General features: G+C 35.9%; 3 protein-coding genes across 3 annotated transcripts; 2 read left to right on the top strand and 1 right to left on the bottom strand.

Moving 5' to 3' along the window:
- Window positions 1–8032: 8032 nt before the first annotated feature.
- LOC149889941 (uncharacterized) lies at window positions 8033–8837 on the bottom strand. The gene has a single exon (XM_090085820.1). It carries the CDS (start codon window positions 8835–8837, stop codon window positions 8055–8057), a length of 783 nt encoding a protein of 260 aa, XP_089941946.1. The 3' UTR covers window positions 8033–8054.
- Window positions 8838–15627: 6790 nt separating this feature from the next.
- LOC149889940 (uncharacterized) lies at window positions 15628–17872 on the top strand. The gene has a single exon (XM_090086280.1). The coding sequence runs from the start codon at window positions 15796–15798 to the stop codon at window positions 16825–16827; it is 1032 nt and encodes a 343-aa protein (XP_089942406.1). The 5' UTR covers window positions 15628–15795; the 3' UTR covers window positions 16828–17872.
- A 185-nt stretch (window positions 17873–18057) lies between these two features.
- LOC149889939 (uncharacterized) lies at window positions 18058–18573 on the top strand. Its single transcript, XM_090085196.1, has one exon. The coding sequence runs from the start codon at window positions 18058–18060 to the stop codon at window positions 18571–18573; it is 516 nt and encodes a 171-aa protein (XP_089941322.1).

Below are 18573 nucleotides of genomic sequence, written 5' to 3'. Positions count from 1 at the left end.
TTAAAAAGAGGAATTTGTATACCGTATACTTTTTATTCACATTTGTATTATTTCTTATAATCTGGCACTGGATTTTTTCCATTTTTAATTATTCAATTTGGGACAATTATTGTAAAAGCAAGATAAATTTTTTAATGTGTAAGTGGTTGGGATAAAAAACGGTCAATAGAAACAGGGGGATAAACAAAATAAAACAATTGCAACTTAACCACTCGCCACCAAGGGATTAATACGGTGATTACGAAATGCGGTACAATTTTGTGACTGATAACTTAAATAAAAATAAAGACAAAAAAGTATAATACTGTAATGCTTGTTATAGTTCTGTTCAAAAACGTAAGGATGTCTTGGAGGGGGGGGGGGGGAGAAGGGGGCACGAGAAAATTAATTAACTTAATTTTTTTCAGAAATACAATTTTAATTTACAGAATTATTTAAGAAATTAATCTAAATTTTCTTGATTATTTTTTTGGTATTGCCGAAATTGTACCTTTTTGAAAATTGCTCAAATTCCTTAGCGTTTTCTATATCTTTGTGGCCTGGTAATAAAAAATCCCGCAGATACATAAAGAACGCTGATTCTGGCTCTTATAGTAATCATACACTTCCAACCAAAATAATAAGACTTTTTATCCAAATTTGAAAAGATTTTGAATGCTGAACATGTTCAGCTTATTACCTTCCGTTAATAAATAACAATTGAAGATATAACAGGTTATGTTGCAAAACACGATGGAAAAAAAAGTATAAATTACCTTCAAAATATTATTGCTTTTGAACATTTAAAGCAGTTGTGTGATTATTTTATTGTAATAAACTTTTTGAAACTTGAAATGTATCAAAAAGGAAAAATTTAGATACATTGAATGCCTTGTCATTTTGTTTTAACCCTTAGAGACAAAGTTTTTTATTTGATTAAAACCGCCAAAGACTAGCATTGGAAGCAAGTCTTTTAACTGTCTCACCAATGCCATCACAAGGTGACTTTTCAAGTAATGTCTTAAAGAAATTCCATTCAGGTTGTATTCCAAAATCTTTAGCATGATGTTATGTTACGGATTTTGAAAGCTCTCTACTAGTGAAACAGACCCGTTAAATGAGGAAGACTTATTGAGTTATTTGATTGTGAGGGTGACTGTGATTTTGAGGTTAGCTACAATTAGCATAATGATGAGTACCTGTCAGAAGAGGAAGATAATGGATATGGGGAAGCAAGTGCTGTTGAGCATCAAGCTGAAAACGGAAAAGATTATCTTAATCTCGTATATTATTAAGATAATCTTTTTCTTTTTTTTAGCTTGTCATCTAATAAAATTTTCCAATAAAAGTTATCTAATAAAGTTTTGGAAGAGCTAACGTTAGCTCTTCCAAAATTTATTAAATGTGGAGGGTAATGATGATTTTAGGAAAGATGTTTTCATTGATGAACTAGGAAAAATTTTAGTTAACGCAGAAACATCCACAATTTAATTCACATCTTACAAATTTTAAACAGAGCTATCTCGTCGTACTATATGAGGCGTATTTAAAACTTCTTTCCTTCCGTTTCTTCCTTTTTTAGATCTGAAGGAAAATTCCAACTCACCCTTTCAGTCTCAACACCCCTATCCCTTTGTATTAAGCACCTGACATTAATAAAAAATCTAATTTACTTGATTCTTATATTGGTTTTACTTCTGAATATTATTTTCAGATTGTAAGATTCATTTGTACAATTCGGACAAGTTTCAGCAAAATATCATTAAACTAGTTAATTAGTTCTTCCTGACATGAGGAGATAGATACAGTCTTTTGTAAATTCAGAAGGCAGCATGAGCATATCACTTTCCTATATTAGTAGTAGCAAGATAGATGCGTTGACTCACCTGAAAGCTTAAGGGAATAGACTCTGAGGTAGTCCTAGTTCAGCCCTCAGCCAGGCTTTTTAGACCCTCTGCGGTAGGTCCGGAGACCATCTGAGATAGCCCTCTGAGATAGCCCTCTGAGATAGCCCTCTGAGAAGATGTAAGATAGATGCGTTGACTCACCTGAGAGCTCAGGGGAATAGACTCTGAGGTATCCTTAGGGATACCCTCTAAGGTACCTCTGATGGGTACCTCACAGTTTGATAAAGTTGACCTAAGGAGGGTAAGCCCTCTCCAGCATGTTAACTTTCTTATCAACTCTCAGAGGTACCTCAGAGTGAGTACCTCTGAGGTATCTCAGAGTTACACCTCTGAGGCTTATGAGGCAGCCTCTGGGGGGATCCTCTGGGGCTAGCCTCTGAGGTATCTGAGGTAGTTTCTGAGGTAGCAAGTGAGTTTGTTATGAAGAAAAGTTAGGCATGAAGAAAAAAGAAGGAAGAGATAGTTATAGTCGTTAGAGATACAGGTTTTCCTGGTGGGCTATTCCTGAGCGGTATAGATTCTGGCGTGATCTAGGACCCGTCAAAGTTCGTTCCAAAAGAAGACTGCATAAGGAACACCTGGGTTGACAGATATGCGAGCAAACGGAAGTGACGGTACATATATTGGCATGAAATGCAACTACTCCAGCTGCAATTTGGATGAAAAATTCGCTTACACCCCGGCAAGTCCATTTCCTAATGTGATAGTAGTAAATACCTAGTGTGATAGTAGTAAATAGACAGCGTGAAACTAACGAATGACAAACCATAGTAATGTCGAAAAGAATTCGACATTACTGTGCCTGTGGGAGAGCAAAAAAAATGATTGTTGAGCTCAACTGGGAAAGACTAGGCTTCCCAGTGGGGTTGGGGCTACAATCATGGTCTTGGCGATATGACAAGCTCAGACTTGTGCATGACGGAAGAACTGGTGAGTATTTCGCCATAAATATGGCCGCTGGTCAAATCCCAGAAATCAAAGAAGGGCTAACCAAGCAGGTTTTAAAGTTACCTCAGAAAGTATAAGAGGTTACACCGTGTGTATCTTATCAGCTCAGCTTGCGGCTCGTGGGAGCATCGTCGGCTCTTCAGCAAGTCCCTTGGATCTTCAGACTGAGTTTGTAAACGCTTTAGAAGCTTGTATATTACGCCCAAAAGACTCTGGTGTCGACATCGCACGCTATGAGACCATAAGTACTCAAAGTTTCGCTCTTATCCCTGGTCTTTATCTGATTTCGAGTGACCTTAGATTAAAGACCGACCCAATAAGAGAGTACAACAATGAGCTACTCTGAGCACCACCGTTTGCTTTTGGTCTTGCAAGGGGATCAACGGGGGTGAAGAAAAGGTCTATAAACAAGTCTATGGATCCGGTAACACCCAACACAGGGGATATAAATCCGATTAAGCCCGACACTAAGGACAAAAATCAATCAAGCCCATAATAGGAGATAAATAGACCGATACTGACATTAAAAAGCCTGACGTTAAGAAACCCACAGGTAAGTCATTAGATGAACATCATGCAGAACTCAACGCCTTAATCATGGGAAGTTCGATAGCTGCCTTGCTAGGTCTTGCTTCTTGGTATGTCGCGAACTGAATAAGCAAAAATATTTTTGTCCATCGTCAAGAGTGGACCTAAAACTCTCATGTCTTTGAGACGAGTTTAGCTTTTGTGAGGACAATCGGAGTGTTATCTGCATCATAGAATTTGAAGTTTATCTGGTCTATGCAGTTTTCTGGCCGCATTTTCCGCTAAGAAATATTGTTCCATTCCTACAACGCGAAGTGGGCTGAGCTATTGCGGGCAATAGCATCAAGAACTGTGCTAGAACTACCCTGGAAACTCGAACCACTCGAGTCAATAGCGTCACAAGATACATAGTCCCTGGAGGCGCTGATGTAATTTTGGATAGCCTTATCCGTGAGCAATCTGCCCAGCTAATCGGCTTTATTTGTGCAGCTAATGTGCAAGTGACGTTAGATGGTGCAGTACCATACCGATAAATAGTGTGTACCTGATGGTTTCTCATGGTTTGAATGATATAATGTTGGGCACCACTGATCTAATTGGCGAAGGATCTACCCCTTTTATTGACTTTAAGATATGTCTGTACAGGGTCTTCCTCTAAACTATTACGCAAGTCAGAGTTGATATGCAGATCACCAGCAAAACCCATGGGATGAAACACAAATTTATAGCAGCTCAACACCCCTATCACCATTATTAGTGTAGCAGCATATCGTCTCGAATAGAGGTGCGATCTAATTAACTTTAGACGGGTCTATACCACCCCCATTCTCATCGGTTATCTGAATGAAGAAGCCTCTGTCTTTCAAGGAGAGGATCGCCACGCCACTCAGCTGGCCTCTCACGAGCCTAGGGAGTGTTGTGTATCTCTGCGCGATGATCTAAAGGCTGCGCTTGATGTGGCGCCCGCTTATGTCAATCTTGCAGAGCGTGAACTTTCGGAAGTCTATTTCCTTTTTGGTGATGCAGTCGTTACTTATGAAGATGCACACTTCTCCAGCCATTCTTTCAGAAAGAACTTTGAGAGTTTTCTGGACGCCAATGTGCTCAATGAAATTTTTGGTTTTGAGGTTTAGCTTGGATTTGAGGTAAGCCTTGTTCCAGTCCAGCGTAGGACATTTTTATGGCGTCCGACCGGCGATCAAGCAGGCGGATGTAGAGTTCTGTTTTACCTGTGTTCGTCGCACCGACACAAAGAAGATGACCTTTTATCAGGTTCACCATTCCAATTAGTAGTGTCCAACCTTTCTAAAATGTCAACCATTTAGACTATCTTGTTAGAGTGATTATAAATACCATGTCTGTAGTGAACGCGCGCGATGCTCCAGTCTCTGACTTCAAGCTTGAATTTAACGCGAATGGTCATCTGCTGAAAAGCTTTTCAATCATTTTTTAGCATTTTTATGCATATTGGCAGTGGTTTATAACTTAGGAAATGCTGAGATTTTCACGCTATGCGTAAGCCAGGTCAAACCACGCTTTAAATAGATAAAGTTTTTTTATTAGCGCTTAATGAAGTCAAATTTCACTCAACTTGAACGTTCGAATTAAATTTTTTCCGCGGACAAAATAGATTTCAAAGTTTGCATCACAGGGTACCTTGATGGATATCACCCCATGTAAGTGGCATTCTTGGGTCAACTAGGTTGGCATTATCATCCATGATAACCGTGCAGAATTGACTATAGTTTTTTGAGTAAACATCATTTGTTACTGTTACCATTCTTAGGCTTATATATAATATCAAGTATTGCTGAGAAAGGACGTATTCGCACCATTACGTTCACTGCTATTAAAAATATCTTTGAAAGAGCTAGCGGTTGCATGATTAATTTTAGCCAAGGTAGTAACTCATTTGAAGAACTATCTAGTTTCAAGAAAGTTTTGCTTGAAAAATATAAGAAAGTTAAAGCTATTAATTATGTTTTGATTAATTTAATTGAAAATAATGATGAGTTGCAAAATCCAGAGAACTTAGCAAATGAATTTTCTTTATTTTTTAAGAAAAATATTAAAATAATTGAAAAATTATATGATGATAATTGTAAGAGTAATAATGAGTAATAATCTGGGAGTAAACAAGGTTCTACATCTACTTTTGGAAAGAATAATATTAGACTTCCACCTTTAAAATTAATTACCTTTGATGGAAGCCTGAGGAATGGCAGACGTTTTATGAAAATTTTGAATGTGCCATTCAACATAATGAAGATCTTTCCCCAATACAGAAACTTAACTATTTACGTAACTACTATGATATGCCGGTTCTGACGCATTGATACTTTTCCTATACTTAAGGATTCTGACGCATTGATACTTTTCCTATACTTAAGGATTCTGACGCATTGATACTTTTCTATACTTAATGAAATCAAGATGGCGTTGTGTGTTTTTTTAAAAATGTGAATTGTTACTTTTTTAATAATATGTTGTCATTATTAAAAAAAAGGTGTTAATAATTTTCTCTTCGCGTTTCTCTAATTCCAGGACATTGATATATTTAGTCGTAAGCTATTCTAGCCCAAAGACTTGATCATAATCCATAAATTTAAAACAAGGTTTTAGTTTGTAGTGACCGATGGCAAGTGTGTGAATACCGTCTTCCAAGATGTGTCTTTTGTCGTCGTTAGCGCTGAGTGCTACTTTGTTGATTTCTTCGGTGTATATGTCATGATCATGGGATCGGCAAATTTTATATATCTGAAAAATATATAAAATAGGTTTTTAATGTGGAGTTTGGTTAGAATCTAAGAGTTCAGATGGGACAGGTTTTTTAATTATATATTTATAATATCTTGCTAGTCTTTGTTTTTGATAATTTATTTTTTGTTCTTTTTCTTCAATTCTCATTATGCGCATCTGATCATATTTCCATGACTCTATTTTCCCTTTTTTTAGTTCATTTAATTTTTCTATTTCTTCTAACAATTTTTTACATTGTTGATTTGCTTCAATCTCTCTACTGTTTTCTTTGAAATCTTTATCTAGGAGATTACGTGTACTGATATATTGATCGTAATCTATGAATACGTATTTATAGTACCTGTTTGATTCTTTATCAAAAATTTTAAAGGAGTATGTCATTTTTATATAGCAAGAAAAAATTTATTTATATCATTTTAAAAAGTTTTTTCTTTGTACAATTTTACAGTAGCTTTTCATAGAATAGCACCTAAAAAGGGTATGCTATTAAAGGGTGAGTTTGGTCCGAGCAATAATCCAGCTCCAACAGATTGATATCCTTTTCCATTTTTAACAAAGAGTCCTTCACCAATAGTAGGTTTTACCCAAGGTCTTAAAAAGATTCCTGATCCTGCAGCAGTCATTTTCATTCCATTTCCATTCTTTTTCAAGTAAACGACGCCTCTTCCAGCAATTTTATCAACCATAGCAGAGCCAGCAGAAGAACCTACACCTGCTAACAATCCAGTGGCTAGAGCAGGAACTACTCTTGTTGCAAGAGTGCTGCCTAACATACCTAATAACGGTAAAAGAGCTCCGATGAATCCGCCTTCAATGGTTGAGTTGTATGATAATTGTTTTCTGCTCAGTTTGAGTGTGACTCCTTTACCAGCTTCATATGCTTTTGTGATTCTATTGAGTTGAGATTTTGTCACTGCTAGAACATGTTCGCCTTCTAGATCTGAATGAGATAGTCTTATAATGACATCAGTCTTTTCTTGGATAGCTTTTTTAATTTTGTCAGATTGACTTTGCGAAATGTTTATTTTTACTTTTTGGTAACTGTTCATTTTTTAAATAAAAGAAAAAAATTATCGCTGAACTGCGCTGCTCGTAAAAAGGTCTTGGAGCACAGAGGTTATTCTTTCTCTAACGTGAAATCTAAGGATAATGTCTTCACCTCTAAAGTCGATCAAGTTACCGTTTTGATCTACAATTCTTGTTTCCATTCTTGAAATTCTACCCACCATGATGGGCAAGTATATCAAGTGGAAAGGTTTTTCGCTAATTTTGTAGCCTGGAGGAGAGTCAGGATGAAAAGAGTAAATGTCAGATGTTCTTTTTCCGTTATCATAAGATGATCCGATAACATCGTTTGTGATTCTGATGATGGCCATATCGTCTATTCTCGAAAGTGATTCAGACTTGTAATAGTCAATATAACTTGTGACTTTATTTGGATCTGTCGGATCTTCTTTTTTCTCTACATAGGTATATTCTGCTTTATTAAATCCAAGAACAGTAGCTAAACTGTTATTCACGTTGAAATCCACCCAATATTTTGTTGTAGATCCAGGTTTTCCAAATTTCAGAGTAGCTCTTAAAGTGGTTAGGTTTGCACCGATAACAACACCATCTGCTCTATACAAGTTTCCAACTTGTTTTTTCATTTCATTCTGAAGATAAACATTAATCTCGCTAATTTCATACGCTCCTTCTTCGATGTTAATGGTGTAGCTGTTTGAATCGGCGTTGGGACTGTATCTGAAAACATTATTTGTCGAATTGATGTTGGTGTAACTGTGAACAGTGTCAAAGCCGACAAGAGCCATTTCATACTTTTTATTAGGTTCAATTTCGATAGGGTTGTCAAACTCGGTTTGGATGACGCTGTTTCTTACGGTTGGAGTTTCTTTTTTTGCTTTTGCAAGGAGATAAAATCCGCTCATCTTTTTATATAGAGCTGGGAAAATAAAAATTGTCAAATCCGCTTCGATATTTTCCACAATCCTTTTTTGAGGATAAGTCAATGACGGTAAATCCGTGAGGTTGAGACCAGCAATATTTACAAAACTTTTTAAACTCTTCTATTTTCATATCGCCTGAAACATGATCTTGGTAAATGTGGTTAATGTTTTTCGAGTCTTGTGGAAACAGGCAGATAAAATTGGCGTTTTCTCGGATGGTTTGTCTAGGCAGCATAAAATAGTTTTGAGCGAGGTAAAAGCAGTCGACGTTAGAGTGTCTTCCTCGGATATAGTATTTTTCACACTTGTTTTGTTTGGTCAATTGCAAATCATCAAAGATCATTAAATTGTTTTTGGATGAATCAAGATCTTCTGGTTCTGGCACATCGTCTGCAGTTTCAAAAAATTGACATTCCATATCCTCTGTGTTATTCCATTTTTTTGAAATTTCATCAATAACACATTCAGGACTCACGTTTAATTGCTCTATTTTGCTTTGAATGTTAAACAAATCAAGAATAACCTCTTTCGGTAATTTCTTCTCGAACGAGTTTTTTAATATTTTATATTCTGGCTGAAAAAGAGATTTTCCAAAAACTTGTAAATGATTATAGTCTAGCCATCCAGGTCTTAAAAGTAAATTGAGTAGCAGCGTCGTTTTACCACAACCTGATTTTCCAATAATGATTCCACGTATACTTCTAGGTAAAAGTTTGTTGTTTTTCCTTTTGCTTTTATTTACATTCCATGACAAATCAATCACTTCCATTTTTTATTATGTTGAATATAAAAAATGTATGCGTCAAATGCAAAAGAATAACAGAAACGGACAACTTGCACCATGCTATAAGCAAAAGCAATAGAAATATGCTTAAAGGAACTTGCGTCATCTGTGGAATCACAAAGAACAAATTTGTTTCTACGCATGCGCTTAGCGGAGGAGACTTGGTGGAATCGATCAACAAGCTCTCTAACAAAATAAAACTTCCATGGGCAAAGTTTCCAGGAGAAATGCACGTTCCAGGAATGAATTTTGCAGGTCCTGGAACCAATTAAGACAAAAGACTCACTTCCACAGACATGTATCAAGAGTGGAGCAAACCGGTGGATAGAGTGGACAATGCTGCATATCACCACGATTTAGCTTACAAGTATTTTAACGACAAGAAAAACAGAAATTTAGCAGATCAAATGATGCTTGAAGAAATGGATTCTATACAAAATCCAACTCAGAGAGAAATAAGCGAGCGAAAAATCATCGAACCCATCATCAAAGCCAAAGCTAAATTCGGATTAGGTGTTAAAAAGAATTTCCAAAAATCTAAAAAATAATACAGTGAAAAAAAAATTTTTGATTTTGAGTTAAATAAAAATCTTGTATATAGAAAAGAAATGAATTTTATTACAATTGAAAGTTTTGATGAGAGCAAATTATCAGTTGGAGAAATTTACGCGGCAACCAAACCAGTCGTGTATCAAAAAGTGCCAGTAAAATATTCTTATCCAACTGGAGATGGTCCTCTTGTATTACGATCACCTATATTATTTTCGTATGGTGTATGCGAGAATAAAGATCCAGCAACACAAAAATTAACTGGATATTCCATGTCCTTCGTTTGCTTTGATGCTAAAAAGGGAAAGACAGAACAAGAAGAAAAGTTCATTAGCACAATGGAAAAGATTACTTTGTTTATTAGAGGTGAAGTAGATAAATTGTCAGCCAAACTTAAAAAAGGAGGAAGAAGAAAGCAAATTAACTCTAACGAATTGACTATTTTAAAATATAAAGCTGAGCATCCTGAATCAGCACCAGTCTTTTATGCAAAGACGTTTACTAAAAATGAGAAAGACGAAATACTTATTACTTCTGTATTTCATAGAAAGAAAACAGATCTTGATATACAAAATGGAGTCAAAGGGGAACGTAGTAATAAAAATTTGGTTAGATCTTCTGGACATGATTTTATCAATCAAAGATGTTATGCTATTGGAGGACTTAGAATTGAGGGGGTGTATATTGGCCCTTCGATTGTGTCTATTCAAGTTAAACTGGTCGAAGCCGTCATCGTAAAAAATGCAACTTTTTCTAATAGCATCATGATGTGTGAAGACTTGAATTTAGAGGTAAAAGAATTGGAAGATGAAATAGAACAGGATGATGAAATGTAAATCACTTGTGAATTTTTTTTTAAAATTTTTCTGAATTTTAAAAAATGATCAACGTTGAAGGAATTAAACTACCGAACAAACCTCTAACCAACTTTCAATTAATAGACGCTGTTAAAAAGCTCAAAATTAAAAACTTTAGAGGTGTTTTTGTGAGGGATGAATTACCAGAAAAGACAAGAAAAAAAGAATGTGGAATTGTTAACACGGGGGATTCTAGCACAGATGGATTTCATTGGGTCTGTTGGTATAAAGACGGGGATAAAAAGTATAGTTTTGACTCTTATGCTCAACCTCCTCTTGTTGAACTGGTTGACTACTTGAAAAGTCCAGTCTTTTACAACAGTGAAAGAGTGAAATTTGGTAATACTTCTTATTGTGGTCACTTGTGTCTTTACGTCTTGAAAAAATTACAGGAAGGGGATAACTTTCAAGAAGTTATCAACACCTTGTGGTAAAAAAAAAGTCGTGTCTATATAAAATGATTGACAAATTTGGAAGAACTGAATTGGGGAGGTATTTTTATGATCCTTACTCATCATCAGCTGTAACAGGTGATCTCTATGTCAGAACAGATGGAAACAGCACCATCACTGCAGATTTAGATTACAACTCTCATAAAATCATCAATATGGGTGAACCCACCAACGTACACGATGCTGCTACGAAAAATTACGTAGACACGCATGCGTCAGGTGGTGCTGTAGTGGGAACTACAGATTTGGATTTGAATTTTCACAAGGCGATCAACTTGAATGAACCGATCAATCTTCACGACGCCGCCACAAAAAATTACGTAGACGTCAGCTCGAGCCTGTGTGTTAAAACCGACGGATCCAGCACAATCACGGGAATCATCGACATGAACTCTCACAAACTGATTAATGTGAGCGATCCTACCAATTTAAAAGACGCTGCAACAAAAGGGTATGTAGACACCAAAGTCTCTTACAACACTATTTCTTACGTAGACATTAACATGACAGCTCATAAACTAACTAATTTAGCTGAACCTACATCAGCCTCAGATTCAGCTACGAAAAATTACGTAGACACGCATGCGTCAGGTGGAACGACTGTGGGAACTACAGATTTGGATTTGAATTCGCACAAATTAATCAACGTGCTCAATCCTTCAAACGATCAAGATGGAGCGACAAAAAATTATGTGGACTTGTTGTTGCAAAAATCGAGTTTGACAAGTGTCGTTCCAAGCTCTAGCTTTACCAGTTTGGGATTAAAGTCTCAGACGGTAGCAGCGTTAACGACTTCTCCTGTGTTTGCGTTTTCTGGAAAATCTGGTGTGCTGAGAAGATTGTGGCTGGCTTTATACAGCACCTCTGGTACGAATATTCCTGGCCAAGTTTTCATTCGAATCTTCACAGATGGAGAGATCAATGTAGGGAATTATGCAGAAACCACTGAAGGAATCGGAGTGGATCAAACTGGTCTCGCCACTGATTTGCTTTTTTCTCCTTTGGGAGGAGCTTTTTACGTCAATTCTTTGCAAGGATGCAACATGTTTAGCACCACTTCCTTGGGAGGATATTTCACGTTGGACATGCCTTTCAGAAACGACGTCTCCATTCAACTCGTGAACAGAAATACCACAGCCATCACGTATTGGATTCAACCGTTCATTTCCACACTTGCTTCTATTCCTGCAACCATCCCTCTTTACAAGCTGTACTGCAGAACGTTTCGATATTTGAACACCACTTACGGTAGCGAATACGCTTTGCTGAACACCAACGGGAAAGGAAATGGTTTGTCGTTGAAATACATCAGGATGCACATCATTGGCGCTTCTGGAAACTGGTGGGAGTCTAGAGTCCGAATGTACGACGGAAATTTACCTCCAGGTAACGGCACTGTACTCACTCCTTGGACACCGTACAACACCAACAATTACACCTACTTTCCCGGTTACGACGGTGACAGCACATGCTTCTTTTCCTCCTCTGGACTGGAAGATTTTTACTTGTCGTCGTGGAACGGGTCAAATGTGACTTCCTTCAACAACAAATCGACGGGACTTCTTTACCAATCCACTTCATCCATCGGTTCTACAACCACCATCTCCTTTTACAGAAATTTCGGAGAAGCTGACTCCATGCCTACTGTTGCAGCTGGTAGAAGACTCGTCGTCACGCTCAACTCTGGTGATGCACAAGTCGGTCAATCTGGAAGCTTTTACCTTCTTCTTGGTCAAGCCTATTACTACGCTTAAAAATTTCACTTGTGAAGTTCCATGGATCTAAAGGATCTAATGCACAGATGAAAAAAATTTTTGAAAATGACTTAAATAAATTTTTTCTTGTTATAAAATAATGAATTCTCGACAAGAAATAATAATTAGAAGAAACTTTACAGAAGATGTTGAAATTGAAGAAATCGATCCTGAAGATTTACGTTATTTTTATTATTACGATGAAATGATAGAACGGCGATATGAGCTTTTAAGTTTTAACCGACGAGAAAATTATGAAACGAGAGCAAACAGAATACGCGATGAGAGAGAAAGAAACCAAGAACATGATATTATTGAACGACGTCGAATAATTGAAAGACCTCCGTCTGAAATAATTATAACAGAACCCACTGAACCTGGTGGAAAAATTAAAGTTAAACTTATTATAAGGAGACCATCTGTAGTTGAAATTACATTAGAAGAAAAATTAACTCTTAAAAAACAAAAACGATATGAAATACTTGAAAGAGGACCAACAGTAACAATTAATGGATGTAGACAATAGTCATTTTATTCTATACATGTACGGAATAAAATGATGTATTAAAAAATAATTTTTTTGTAATAATAAAAATGGAAACTAATGTATATAAAAAATTTTTTCATTATGATCGAAAGGTGTGTAATAAATCATTTCTTTTTTTCGACAAGTATTTGAAGCATCCTCCCTCAAAAGTAGGAGCTAGATATGAAATATTTGCTCAAAAAGACATCACACTAAATAAACTGAGCCATCAGAAAATAATTTTTATGTTTGGAATAAAACTTAAAAGCGGATTAGCTTTAGTGAATTTGAGGGAAAGCATAAAATCAAAACTGGATTATTTCAACCACAGCATTATACTATCAGAGTCGGTGGATAATGTGATCATGGAAATTCACAATAACAGCAAGTCAGATGTCATTATTAAAAAAGGGGAAAGTTTATGCTTTGTCAATTTCATCAATGAGTAAAAAAAATATTTTTTTTCGTTTAATAAAAAATGGAATACAATTACGATGCTAAATCTAAACTTTATCCAGTTCTTCCAACAGCTCCTGCAGATGAAGGACACAATTACCGTCTTCAGAAAATAAGCGAGATTCAGAAAGAGATGGACAACGAGAGGAAAAAGAGAGTACATATGAGCAAAAAGTACCATCGCGCTTTCAGAATCATTTCTTTTGTAGACACTACGTTGCAAGCAGGTGGTGTTGCACATGGAGTTGTTGGAATTGGAACTTTGAGCACCATCGCTGCTGCCCCTGTTGCGATTGCGTGTGAAGGTGTGGCTATTGGAATGGGGTTTTTATCCATTGTAGGAGGACAAGTAAACAAAAAACTAGCATTAAAAGCGGAAAAGCATGAGAAGATCAAAGTGTTAGCAGAGTCGAAATTGAACACCATCAACAGTCACATTTCAAAGGCTTTAGTAGACAACGTTGTGAGCGATTCAGAGTATGAATTGATTTTAGACGAGCTTCAAAAGTTTAAGAGCTTGATGAAAGAAATAAGAACTAAAACAAAAATCAACATTGACGAGATAACCAAAGAGTCGTTGATCCAAAAAGGAAGAGAAGACGCGATAAAAGCGTTTAATAATATGTTTAAGAAAAATTAGATTTTTCCACGGATTCAAAGAATCTAAAAAATCTAATTTAAAAACACAGATAAGTCTGTGTTTAAGTTTTTTTTCTTGTGTTTTAAAAATGTCCTTTTTTAAAATACTAGACCCGAACAAGAGGGATGAAATTGTGAGAGAATTTGTTGAAAGAAGAAAAAGAATATATCAAGATAGTTTGAATGAAAATATTTATGATGCTAATCTTCAGACTGATTTGAGCAAGCTTTACAAGCCTCTGATTGAAAGCAATGAAAAGATGCTCAAGAGCATCGAAGAAAGACGCAATGAACAAGTGCCTCCCAGTTTTGATGAGACAAATCATTTAGGAGACATTTCATCCGTCTTTTTAAATAGGTATAATTCACGTTTCGTAAACGATGTTAGAAGAAATTTCGAAATTAGTAAAATTAGTGATAAATTGTTCTTTGGAAAAATGGAGGTGGAGGTGGATGGAAATGATATCGTTGTTGGAGGAGAAAGGTATAAAGGAACAAAGGGTCTTTAGGAGCTTATGACAGAATCTGATCCTCCAGGCAAATTATGGAGCGACGTTAACGATGAAGATTTGGAAAACTATTCAAAAATTATTTTCAACACTGGTGCTATTTACTCGGAATCAAATCCAAACAAGCCAAAAGCCTCTAGAAGCGAAAAATACCGACAAATTATAAAGCCTCTTTGGGATAAATTTAAAAGTGAAACTAAAGTTAAAAAAGGTAATGGCGTCATTATTCTTCCAAGCGATCCGAACGCATTAGTTCAAAGGTTTACATTGAGCGTAGCTGCAGGGCATGCTGGAAATAAAGGGTCAAGAAATGAGGCTGTTTCCATTTGCGATGAGCTGTTGAGACAAAATAGGATTAATAAAGACGAGTACAAGGCTATGATTGCGTATATCGATATGAAATAAAAAAAAATCTATGGAAATAAAAATGATCGTTTATAGAAATAGATATGTTAAGAAGCATATTGTGGGTGGAAGTGGGATAATTGACACGCTTAAGAATTTCTTGAGAAGAGCAGCATCTTCAAGCGCTTCAAGAGCAGCATCTACTTTGGCTAATAAAATTGCAAAAACCGAACTGGGAAGAGAAGCAATCATGGCTACTAAATCTGCAGGAAAAGAGCTAGCTTCAACAGCCATTTCCACTGCTAGAGATGTGGCTATTGACAAAGGTAAAAAGACCATTGAGAAATTGTATTCCAAGACTGGAACTCCAAAACCACATGAAGCTGCAAAGAATGATCTCAACCTTAAAAGCAAAGAAATTATTTCAAGCATTGTTAACAGAGCAGCACCGGTTATAGATGAATATTCTATGTTTGGATCAGGATTGCCGAAGAACAAAGCGATTAGAATACAAGACCTGGTAAAAAAGGGAAATGGGTTATTGATTGCATGAGTATTTCACTTATGAAATCTAAAAATTTTTTTTCTTTGACGTATAAAAATGGCAAATTCCGATGTTTTAAATTTTACAGAAGAGATTATTGTTGATGAAGAAATTGAGAGATTTGAGTTTCATGAATACGAACCAGTGAATAAGAATCTAAACGTGGATGGAGAAATAAGAATCAATATTGAGCAGCAAGATTTGTTCACGCTTCCATCTGAGGCGTACCTTTTGGTTGAAGGAAGACTTTTAAAAGCAGATGGAACTTCCTACGCTGATACAGACGTCGTTGCTCTTGCTAACAACGGTATCATGCATTTGTTCAGTCAGATTTCTTATCAGTTGTCGAATCAAGAGGTAGAAACCATTTACGAACCTGGACAAGCTACCACCATGATTGGTTACCTCAAATATCCAGTAGAGTTCCAAGTGTCTGAAGGAATGAATCAGCTGTGGCAAAGAGACGTAACAGCTTTAGCAGATCTTGTTAACAACACTGGATTTAAGCAAAGACAAGATTACATCATTACAAAAAGTGAAGAAAAAGGAACGTTTTCGTTCTGCATTCCTTTAAAGCACATTTTTGGATTTTGCGATGATTACGATAAAGTGCTCTATGGATTTAAGCATACACTTGCTCTTGTGAGAAAGGGTGACAGTGATGCTATTTTTAGAACAGCTGCAACAGCTGCAGGAAAAGTAGATCTAACTAAATTGTCTTTGTTTATGCCTCATGTCACACCCTCTGTCGCGAGTAGTAACAACCTTTACAAAATCATTGAATCAAAAGTAGATGTTCCATTTTCGTTCAGATCTAGACAATGCGATACCATCGCTGTTCCTGTATCAAACAACTTTAGTTGGAGGTTAAGCGCAAGATCTGCTAGTGAAAGACCTAGGTATGTCATTGTTGGATTCCAAACCAATAAATCTGGAAGTCAAGAATTAAATCCTTCAGTCTTTGATCACTGCGATTTGAAAAACATATATGTCACCTTAAACAGTGAAAGGTATCCCGCTGTTGATTACAATTTAGACTTTAATAACAACAAATACTCAAGAGCTTATAGAGACGCCTCTAAGTTTGACAATAGACTTTATGGAACAAACGAAATTATAGCTCAACCCAATTTGTCCGCCTTAAATTATAGATTCATTTGTCCTCTTTTTGTTTTTGATGTAAGCAAGCAGGCTGAGAGGTTAAAAACTTCAGTGATAGATGTACAAATAAAAGCTACATTCAATGCAAACGTTCCTGCAAACACTCAAGCCTTTGCTGTCCTCATTTCCGATAAATTGCTTAGGCTTAAATCAGATGGAAGCAGAATGAATATTGTTTATTAGGTGTCCTTCAAAATAATATTTTTTTAATAAAAAAAATGAGATATACGAAAAAGGATTTGAAAAAATTACTGAAAGAAAACGGAATTTCTAAAACGTCAAACAATAAAATGTCGTTAATGATGCTTGCGGTTGAAAACAACTTGATTGATAAAAACGAATGGATTAAAGACGTGAAGGAAGAGCGACCTGTGGGTAGACCGAGAAAGGATCTTAAAAATCTTTAGATTTTCATTAATCCAAAAAGGATCTAAATCTGTTAAAAGAAGAATAAAATGATACAGTTTTTTCCGTTTTTTCTAGAATGCAGTATAAAAGAGACTGACGCAAATAAAAAAAGACATCTTGAGCTTCTTGCTTTTGGAAAAACAGGTGTGTTTTGCGAATCTGTTTACATCACTGAAAACGGAGATTTTAATATTCCAAAAGAGTACAGTGAGGAAGAGAGAGACAAGCTTTACCGACTTGTATGGAGTGGCGAGACGGAATATTCACGAATGGAAAAGAAAATCAAAGAGCATCTCAGTACTTGGAAAGGCTTGTCTAAAGAAGAAAAGCTAAGAATGATTGACAAGTATGTGCTTGTTTTGGATTGCGATTTCGAGGAGAAAAAAAAGATTTCTGGAAATCTAAAAAGCGCAATTTTAAATCATTCACTCGCTTCCAAAGACATTGTGTATGAAAACTTTAGAATACTTTGTATCCATGAAAATTCTTTAGATGTTAGAAATAAAAAAAATCGAATTTGATTTAAATAAAATCTTAGCATAATAAAAGATGACTTACACAAGAAAGCTTTTGAAAAAATTACTGAAAGAAAATGGTGTTTCCAAAACGTCTGACAATAAAATGTCGCTCATGATGCTTGCGGTTGAAAACAACTTGATTAGTAAAGATGCATTTTTGGAAAACTCGAAAGAGGTGAGACCTGTTGGAAGACCTAGAAAAAATGAGAAAAAAGAAAAGAAGCCTCTTGATCCTAAATATGCGAGACTTTGTTTAATTAGAAATAATCCTTTAGGTTTAAGAATAACTCATGTTGATACTGGTGAGGTGGTGAAATACAAGTCTGTTTATGAATCGAAGAAAAAGACAGGGCATGGCTGGCAGTACTTTACGAGACGAAATGGAAAAGTAGTAGATGGATACAAATATGAGATTTTTTAAATTCTTTTAACTGCTGAATTTAAAAAAATTGAAAATGATATAAATAAAAAATCTTATGATATAAAAATGAATGACAGACAGAGTGCAATAATAGAACGAATGAATGCAATTGGAGAACTAATGGAATCAATGGGAGTAAACATACCGTGGAAAGATCTGCATAGTATTGAAAGAGAACTGGATAGTCTTGAATCAGATCTGTTTAAATTAGAAGGAAGAGATGATATGGTTGAAATGTTTGAAGATTTAAGAGATGATTATAGATATACTTTTAGGCTTAATCGTTATGAAAGCGAAGATGATGAAAGCGAAGATGATGAAAGCGAAGATGATGAAAGCGAAGATGATGAAAGCGAAGATGATGAAAGCGAAGATGATGAAAGCGAAGATGATGAAAGCGAAGATGATGAAAGCGAAGATGATGAAAGCGAAGATGATGAAAGCGAAGATGATGAAAGCGAAGATGATGAAAGCGTAGAATACATTGATGAGGAGGAGGAGAAAAGAAATAGATTAAAGATTGAAGCATTGAGTAAAGGTTTTCATAAGGATAAATATAGAGTGTGTGCTTCTGCTGCTTGA

This window comes from Hydra viridissima, unplaced genomic scaffold (genome assembly GCF_058129835.1).
Source record: "Hydra viridissima isolate aposymbiotic clone 2 unplaced genomic scaffold, HvirCarnegie_v1 scaffold_4, whole genome shotgun sequence".
Lineage (NCBI taxonomy): Eukaryota > Metazoa > Cnidaria > Hydrozoa > Anthoathecata > Hydridae > Hydra > Hydra viridissima.
Note: the sequence above shows the minus strand (reverse complement) of the source record. Positions and strands in the feature narration are given on the sequence as shown.